Below are 9,655 nucleotides of genomic sequence, written 5' to 3'. Positions count from 1 at the left end.
GTCATAGTTGAAGTGTATCTATGATGAAATTACAGGTCTCTCATCTTTTTAAGTGGGAGAACTTGCACAATTGGTGGCTGACTAAATACTTTTTTGCCCCACTGTATATTGTAATTGTTTTTAAATAACCAGCCCAGGGACTGCGGTTGAAAATTAGCCGGCTGGCTAAAACCGGCACTTTTACTGAAACGTTGATTAATGTGCAGTCCCTGTAAAAATAAAAAATAACTCAAACTCAAGTAAAAAAACAAGTTTCCTCGATTATAAACAGTTTGTGGACAGTGTGGGAACTGACCAATGGCAGGTACAAATGGGCGTTGATATCGATAATTAACAGTCTGCAATTACACCTCATTGCAATATCATGGTCAATATCACAGTTTTTGGCAAGTTCACAGGACTAAATGAGAAGGGGTCCCTTTTCAGGAAACACCCCTTGGACATTTGACCCATTCAAACCCTTCTGTCCTGCTCCAGGTTGGATGAAAGACCTGTACGTCAAAAAATATATTTCCACTGACAGGAAAAGTCTATCAATTCAATAATTAATAAAAGCAGAATAATCACGAGTCAAACACAGCTGTGTGTGATCCATGCATAGACCGTATGGATCCATGTCAGCCAATATTGTTTTTTAAATATTGCTCAGAAATGTATGTTTCAGAGATTCACCATGGAATGCAGCGAACAAAGATCAAAATATAAGCAGTAACACTACATGAGACAACAATCATGAATTAAGGTCAGTAAAATAGTATGATGCCAAGCAATTTATTGGACACTGATCGATTTGATGTCTGACCGACAGAAACCCACCAAAGGCCTTAGCTTACATTTTTCAATGGGCCAGGATGTTGGAGTTACATTGAAGGAAATGGGATAATGTGTACATGGTACATGGTTTAAAGAGAACGGGAGTAAATCAGGCTTGAAAAAGTCCAAGGAAGAAAACATGCTCATGAATAGAAAGATTGATGAAAATAAAACTTAACTTTGCTCTGTGGATGGAGAAGAAGGGTCAAAATCTTACATCTGTATTAACTACACAACATTCAAGTCATTTTTCTGAAATAAGGACTGGTTTCTTCATCGTCTCATAATCAGTATTTCCATAGTCAATAGTTTAAAAGATTTCATATTTCATCAACAACAAAAAAGTGACTAATGCAAGCATACTCTCACATGTTTACACAAACACACAACATGCACTCCCAGAATCCAAGGACTTTAAGGCAAGAGTTTCCATTCAGGAAAAATACAAATAAAAAGTTTGCCCTCTCCACTTTGTTTTCCTTCCTTACACATAGCTTCCTCCTCTGTATTTGTGGCCCCCAGTCTTTGTCCTCACCCTTCTTAAAAAGACTCACACACACCACAGAGCGGGGGAGATGTGAGCAGAGGGGGGGGGCAGCAGAGAAGGCATTCTAAAAAGAGGAAGTGGAGCTGCTGAGGCTGGCGCCGATGGCGAATCACCATAGCCGATGCTGATGGAGGTTTCGACTGAGGACGGACCGGACATCTGAGGTGAACCTGAGATTGAGATGAAGATGGAAGAGAAACTGGAGAATTACTATGGAAAACAACAGACTAATGAATTCCCACTAGTCTTGGCCACTTGGTCACAGGTGTAATATCTAAGAGACATACCTCAGGGCGTCTAGCATGGGTAGCAGGTTAAGAAGAGCTGTGTCGCTTGGGTCGCTGAACCACGATTTGATGGGTATTGCATTGTCTGTGAGGTGAACACACAGATGTTTGACAAGAGGATAAGGAGACAGGACAGATTCACGATGACAGAAGAAAAGCCCCTTTTGAAACTTAGTTTGGAATAATAGTGTGGTAGATAGGAATTATATCTAAAGTGTATTTGGCTGTGTGAGTTGTAGCACAGAGCCTTGTATTCACACACCTTGACTTTTTACACATTGTTATGTTACAAAGTGGGATGTCAATTTATGTCAAAGTGAAAGAAAAATTATAGGATTTTTTAAAACATTTATTGAAAATAAAACACAAATATACAATACATATATAAAGGTATGTGGACACCCCTTCAAATTAGTGGATTTGGCTATTTCAGACATCCGTTTCTGACAGTTCTATAAAATCGAGCACACAGCCATACAATCTCCATAGACAAACATTGCCAGTAGAATGGCCTTACTGAAGAACTCAGTGCCTTTCAACATGGCACCATGATGGATTCCAACAAGTCAGTTCGTCAAATGTCAGCCCTTCTAGAGCTGCCCCGGTCAACTGTAAGTGGTAGGCAACACAAGCTCACAGAACAGGACTATTGAGTGCAGAAGCGTGTAGCGTGTAAAAATCGTCTGTCCTCGGTTGCAACACTCACTACAGAGTTCCAAACTGCTTCTGGAAGCAACGTCAGCACAATAACTGTTCGTCAGGAGCTTCATGAAATGGGTTTCCATGGCCGAGCAGCCGCACACAAGCCTAAGATCACCATGTGCAATGCCAAGTGTCACCTGGACTGGTGTAAAGCTCGTCGCCATTGGACTCTGGAGAAGTGGAAATACGTTCTCTGGAGTGATGAATCAAGCTTCACCATCTGGCAGTCCGACAGGAGAACGCTACCTGCCAAGATACATAGTGCCAACTGTAAAGTTTGGTGGAGGAATAATGGTCTGGGGCTTTTTTTCATGGTTCGGGAAGAACTTGACTGGCCTGCACAGCGACCTGACCTCAACCATATCGAACACCTTTTTTGGGGATGAATTGGAATGCTGACTGAGAGCCAGACCTAATCACCCAAAATCACTTTTGGCAGCAATTACAGCTGTGATTGTTTTGGGGTAAGTTTCTAAGAGCTTTGCATACCTGGATTGTACAATATTTGCACATGATTATTTGTTAAATTCTTCAAGCTCTGTCAAGTTAGTTGTTAATCATTGCTAGACAGTCATTTTCAAGTCTTGCCATAGATCTTCAAGACGATTTAAGTCAAAACTGTAACTAGACCACTAAGGAACGTTGGATTTTGTCTTTTTGATCCATCCTCCCTTTTCCCCGATCACAGCCATTAAACTCGGTTTTAAAATCACCATTGGCCTCATGGTGAAATCCCTGTGCGGTTTCCTTCCTCTCTGTCAACTGAGTTAAGAAGGACGCCTGTATCTTTGTAGTGACTGGGTGTATTGATACACCATCCAAAGCGCAATTGATCACTTCACCATGCTCAAAGGGATATTCCATATTTTTTTAGTTTCACCCATCTACCAATAGGTGCCATTCTTTGTGAGGCATTGGAAACCCTCCCTGATCTTTGTGGTTGAATCTGTGCTTGAAATGTACTTCTTGACTGAGGGACCTTACAGATAATTGTATGTGTGGGATACCGAGATGAGGTAGTCATTCGAAAATAATGTTAAACACTATTATTATACACAGAGTCCATGCAACTTGCTAATCAAATGTTTACTCCTGAACTTATTTAGGCTTGCCATAACAAATGGGTTGAATACTTACTGCCTCAAGACATTTCAGCTTTTCATTTGTTATTCATGTGTAAACATTTCAAAAAACACAATTCCACTTTGAGATTAAGTGGTACTTTGTCTAGATCATTGACACAAAATCTAAATGTAATCTATTTCAAATTCAGTCTGTAACAACAATGTGGGAAAGGTCAAGGGGTTTGAATACTTTCTGAAGGCACTGTACATGTAGTAAATATAACATCATAGCAGTTGCTTACCAGGATGGCTGCGGTAGGCCCCAGGCGAGTTGTCCAGGATGACTACACTAGATAGATCGTTGTGCACCACAGAAAGATCTTTAATATAACTACCCAGATCCAATGTACAGTGCTAGACAGAGAAAAGAGGAATAAACGAGAGTTGTATATGTTGCAAATGAGTGACAAGTCTATTTGTACATCCTTTCTAGAGATAACCTCTAAATCAGGTGTGTCAAACAAATGTTGAAATGTTGCCCCACGGACCACATTCGGTCTTCATAGTCCTCTATCCATTGCTTTTGAAATTTTCGATGCTTTCGAGTGAAGAGACTATAAATGTAGGTCCAATATCATTTCTACAGTTTTGATTTGGTTTTAGTCATTTCAATGTTGATTGACTGAGTTTTTTTTTATCAAACCACCCGCAGGTTGGATTGAATGGGCTTGCGGGCCGGATCGGGCACGGGCCGCATATTTGACATCCCTGCTCTAAATAATGACAAATAGACATTCAGGGCCAGTTCCCTGGATACAGAATTAAAAGTTAATTGAAAGTGCTTAGTCTAGGACTAAGCTTAACCTGTGTCCAGGAAACCAGCCTTTAGAGTATAAGACTGAGCAGGGTGCATAACTGTACAGAGATGAAGTGAACCTGTGTCAGTAGGTTTGTTTACCTGTCTGTAGTATCTTCGTTTCAGGATGTCCCTGTCCTTGTCTAGCTTGTCAGACACAGCTGAGCCATAGATTTCCATACTGGCCGTGAAAACCACCAGCTCATACCACTGACTTACCTAAGAGATAAACAAACAGGCACACAAACAAACAGGCAAGAGAGAACCACCAGACAAATGTGTTCAAAATAAGTACAAGTGATTAATCAATTGCAAATTAATGAACTGTAGTCTACAACCCCAGTTGATAATTGATGCTAGCTCAGTGCACTTTTCACACATTTATCCTCATCCCCAAGAGCTACGGTAGAGAGAATAAACAACACAAGACTTAGAATTTCCTTAGCCTCTTGAAAACCTACAAACACATGGAACTAATTTACATAGACAATTAATCCTCAATTTAAAAAAAAAAATATATATATATATATATATATTAACTAGGCAAGTCGGTTAAGAACAAATTCTTATTTACAATGACGGCCTACACTGGCCAAACCCAGACGACGCTGGGCCAATTGTGCGTCGCCCTATGAGACTCCCAATCACGGTCAATTGTGATATAGTATATAACAATAATTATTTGGATATTGACACAAAAGGCACTATCACTCACCACTTCTAAGAAGAAGTCCACGTGCGGTCTTTTATGTACAAAAAACCTGACAGGATGTTTGTCGATTACCACCTTCACAAGAGAGAGAAATAAATAAATAATGAGGGAGAAAGAGAATAAGAGAGCAGGAAAGGTTAGGAAACATATTCCTGGAGTTAATGAGTGAACGATGAGTATTAGTCGGTCTGGTATGTGTGTGTTGACAAGGTGATGTTAATAAATCAGTCAGACAGTAAACATATAGGCCATTACCTTTAGAATGAAGTCTGGGGGAGTGCCTGGTCTCACTGTGGGTCTCATCACCCCGTCATGGTGGGAGTGAATTAGGGTCTCGTCAAGGTCCAGCACCAGAATCTTCCTCTTAACGGCATCTGATGTGCAAGAGCGCAATCACATTCAACACCAGAGAGAAAAACTAAACAAGTAACCTCAAATGTATCAGTTTCTGCCTAAGCCATAAATCCCTGGTTTCATAGCCTGGTCCCAGATCTGTTTGTTCCCTCACACCAACTCTTACTGTCAATGTCATGACAGTCATGATAGCGACATTAAGAGTTGTCAAGACAGCACAAAAAGATCTGGAACAAGGCTAAGAACCTTTGACCTTCTTATGAGACATTATTAGTTTGTGGTTGCCATGGCACCATGAAGTAGACTAGGCAGAGAGCTCCTCTAAAGATGTTTTATATTTTATTGTTTGTGTTTTCTTTATTTGATTTTATATTGGATTTTGTTAGCCTAGTAAGTTTTGATTATTTATATACCGATTCAACTGTGTTATGACACCGGCAAGAGTTCGTTTTGCCCAGAGGCTAACTAGCTTTCATTTGATTTGAAACTGGAGATAGCATAGGCTTGGACATCACAGAGGCTTGTTGTAGTGGATCTCTCACTCCAAGGAGGACTATCCCAATAATTGGCGCCCTATAGAAATCTAGAGGATACCGGCTTCACACAGGTGGGTGCAACATGTTGTTTGAGGAGTATCTACCCACTGAGTCTGCAGAGAAGCTGGGGATTGCAAGGGCTGGCCTGATGATCCGGACCTGTCTTACTTACTTTTTTCATCCAAAGAACTACATTAAAAAATATTTGTATTTCACCTTTATTTAACTAGGCAAGTCGGTTAAGAACAAATTCTTATTTACAATGACGGCCTACCCCGGCCAAACCCGGACGACGCTGGGCCAATTGTGTGCCGCCCTATGGAACTCCCAATCACAGCCGGATGTGACTTTTGTTTTTAAGCATCTTTGAGATTATCTGTATAATGAAAAGCTCTATATAAAATAAATATATTATTATTATAGCATTGTTGAAAATAAACAGGATACTTACTGAGTCGGTTTATGAACACAGGCGACAGAGGTAATGTGTCATAACGCACTGTTTGGTACTGGATTACCTGCACAGGAAGAGATGAGCAACTGTCAAAATTGAGAACCTGAAGAATGACAAATTCCAAAAAGTTGTTCTTATAAACACAATAAGGTTAGGCCATTTGTTAGATACATTGTAGAGCAATAGCAGTGTGCCGGAGTTGTCAAATATTGTTTGTTTTTTTTACTATGCACCTGGAATTACATAAGAATTCAATGGGTTCCAGACATATGTGAAATTACATTCCAATGACACCAACACAGTTTGGCACTGCTCTATTTCTTTCAAATACTCCTCCAACATAGATACAGTGGTTCTCCTCCAGGAATCACACTTCAATTTGCCCTCTGCACCAGGGCTATATTTAACACACATATGCAAGCACACATGTACACACATCCTCAGCTGTCCAGGACTGTCAAACAGACGCAACAGGGTAGTTAAGGCAGGCAGCCTTGTGAGACCTTTGTGCACACACACAGATAGAGTAGGATACTTTCGCTTGTACTGTAGAGCTGATAAAAACAAAAAACCTGCTCAGTCACCACGCTTTATTGACAGAATATCCAGCGTACCATGCTGTGTGAATACGGTGTGAAGTCAGTAGTATGCAAGCTATTGCCTTCTCCTTTTCCTACTACAGTGGATTGGTTCGGTTCTGCAGCAAAAAGTTGTTATAGGACCAGCTGAACAATGGAGTGAGTGGCTAATAGGGCTTACCACGCTGATTATAGTTGGCTGGTTGAAGAAAATACCCCACTTAGTCAAGTGGTTACATAAAACAGGGAAAGGTCATCCAAATGGGTTGTTTGTCTGAAGAGCCATTATCCCATCTGAACAGATGGGAAGCTCTAGGTTACACTACAGAGAGTCAACAGAGTGAGGTTGTTTGTCTGAAGAGCCATTATCCCATCTGAACAGATGGGAAGCTCTAGGTTACACTACGGAGAGTCGACAGAGAGGGGTTGTTTGTCTGAAGAGCCATTATCCCATCTGAACAGATGGGAAGCTCTAGGTTACACTACATAGAGTCAACAGAGTGGGGTTGTTTGTCTGAAGAGCCATTATCCCATCTGAACAGATGGGAAGCTCTAGGTTACACTACAGAGAGTCAACAGAGTGAGGTTGTTTGTCTGAAGAGCCATTATCCCATCTGAACAGATGGGAAGCTCTAGGTTACACTACGGAGAGTCGACAGAGAGGGGTTGTTTGTCTGAAGAGCCATTATCCCATCTGAACAGATGGGAAGCTCTAGGTTACACTACAGAGAGTCAACAGAGAGGAAATATACAACCATCTATCCAGCAAGGATTTCTACTAGGCAATCTTTTATTTTACCTTTATTTAACTAGGCAAGTCAGTTAAGAACAAATTCTCATTTTCAATGACAGTGGTTTAACTGCCTGTTCAGGGGCAGAACGACAGATGCACCATGTCAGCTTGGGGGTTTGAACTTGCAACCTTCCAGTTACTAGTCCAACGCTCTAACCACTAGGCTACCCTGCCACCCCTGAAACCTGCAATACACTGTCAGCTAAACTGGCAATAAAATATTTGAAGAAAAATGATAATCATATTTTATGAGAGAACTTGGTTTAGGTCTTGTAAAAGACAGCATTTGTACTTTTTTGTAAAAAATTATGTCAGATTCAGATGTTTTGGTTTATCCACTGCTCTTCCCTTTCTTATTTTCAAGTATGAAGAAATGGTACTATTTCAGAGTGTGTATAGAGTTCCCAGCTCTGCTTAGTTACACCTGAAACATCTAATCCGTATCCAAAGTCCCGAGTCCAATCATCACCATGTTCATACAGTGTCATAAACACTGTCCACAACACTGTCCATGACAGGCGATAGAGGACAGCTTCTTCCTGTGCATTGCATTCTCTCTCATATATATATATATATATATATATATATGTGTGTGAGCTTCAGATGGACCGTCTCAAGAGCATTGGCAAGTCCAAATGGGCCAAGTGTGTGCTATTAGTTTATCCAACTATCATTATCCGAGTGATATTGATTAGGGAAATCCCATAGTAGGAGGCCAATGTATTACAAATACATTTCTAGAATACTCACCGTCCTTAAATGTTTCCTGAGTATGTACAGAATAAACCCCCATATTCTAGACGTCACTCCGAGGAAAGTGCGAATGCCAAGTAAACACTGACGGGTCTTCAGCATTTCGACAGTCACTCAAACAGTATTCTCGGCACAAATAGCGGTACAGCCCGAGAGACTCCGGTTGAGTCGGGTCCCCAGCCTCTTCCCTCCAGAACCTGCAGCTGCAGGTCAAGTAGACACCGGCCAATAGCAATCGTGTGCTCAGTTCAAATCCTACTTTCGCCACACTCGATTGAAAATGAATGAAGAAAAACCCCTTTTAAAAAGTAGCTAAACCGTCATTAAAAATGAAAGCGATGAATCCAGGCGAGTAGCAACTAGCATTCGCTGGTTCTCGGTCGCTAGTTTAGCTAGCCCTGGTAAGCTAGAAAAGTGTATAAAAGGAAACGTCCTTATAAAATACCAACGATACAATTCTAACTTTACTTAGTTAGGTTGACAAATTGAAGTTGGTTGACGAAATATGCCAAAGTCCCAACTAGACGCCGTCAACACATACTTCAAACAAATCCGGAACTGGACAGCACGCCGCCATAACTACGTGGTTTCGACTAGGCGGTATACATGCCACGTTTACGTGCTATTCAGAACTAGGAAACTAGAAAACGCCAACTTGCTAACTGAGTGAATGCGGCACGTGTATAACTATAAACTATTAGCAAGTCGGACATTTCAGAGTTCCCTAGTTCCGACCAGAAAATGAATGCAGCAACAGTTACGACCGGAAGTGACCTTTTCGTAGCCGGTTGAGAGAAGCTCGTGAGGCATTTAAGCCCTGAACATCGCCTGACAGGCAGCCATGTATCCCAGGCTGCGTACAGCCCCAAGACCAGAGTCAATAGCATGCAACGAACAACGAGCCATAGAGCCACATTCAAACAGAGACAGAAAGCTGAAGCCTAGGGGATGGATCGAAATGTACACAATGGGTACCTGAAGGAAAATGGGGTGGGTCATACTTTTTCAATTTCAGTTTAAGGGAGTTTTTATTTTTTATTAATCTAGTCCAGGGGAGGGTCATGCAATTTGTAGTTTATGAAACGTCAATATTTCTTAGTGTTTTAGAATTAGTTCTCATTTCTGATTCTGCTGGGCACACAATATCAAGTACAATTATCGTCTATTAATTAAGTGTTGTCTCAATCTAATGATCCATAGCCTAAA

At 41.0% G+C, this 9,655-nt stretch overlaps 1 protein-coding gene across 1 annotated transcript; it reads right to left on the bottom strand.

Annotated features, from left to right (window-relative positions):
* Nucleotides 1–755: 755 nt before the first annotated feature.
* LOC110491039 (CTD nuclear envelope phosphatase 1A) lies at nucleotides 756–9,385 on the bottom strand. Its single transcript, XM_021564382.3, has 8 exons — nucleotides 8,447–9,385; nucleotides 6,323–6,389; nucleotides 5,237–5,355; nucleotides 4,985–5,056; nucleotides 4,372–4,488; nucleotides 3,716–3,827; nucleotides 1,648–1,732; nucleotides 756–1,530 (listed from the first exon to the last, which is right to left on the bottom strand). Exons 1-8 carry the CDS (start codon nucleotides 8,549–8,551, stop codon nucleotides 1,470–1,472), a joined length of 738 nt encoding a protein of 245 aa, XP_021420057.1. The 5' UTR covers nucleotides 8,552–9,385; the 3' UTR covers nucleotides 756–1,469.
* Between the last annotated feature and the right edge of the window lie 270 nt (nucleotides 9,386–9,655).

This window comes from Oncorhynchus mykiss, chromosome 2 (assembly GCF_057628025.1).
Source record: "Oncorhynchus mykiss isolate SJ-2025 chromosome 2, ASM5762802v1, whole genome shotgun sequence".
Taxonomy (NCBI): Eukaryota; Metazoa; Chordata; class Actinopteri; order Salmoniformes; family Salmonidae; genus Oncorhynchus; species Oncorhynchus mykiss.
This window is presented reverse-complemented; position numbering and strand designations above follow the sequence as displayed.

Bases quoted from the DNA above. Each gene is read 5' to 3' on its own strand.
- LOC110491039 (XM_021564382.3), bottom strand. From the start codon at position 8,551: ATGCTGAAGACCCGTCAGTGTTTACTTGGCATTCGCACTTTCCTCGGA. The intron at 3,828-4,371 runs GTAAACAAACCT...TTCTCTGTCTAG, and splicing joins AACGAAGATACTACAGACAG to CACTGTACATTGGATCTGGG. The intron at 1,733-3,715 runs GTAAGCAACTGC...TTCACCTCACAG, and splicing joins GGCCTACCGCAGCCATCCTG to ACAATGCAATACCCATCAAA.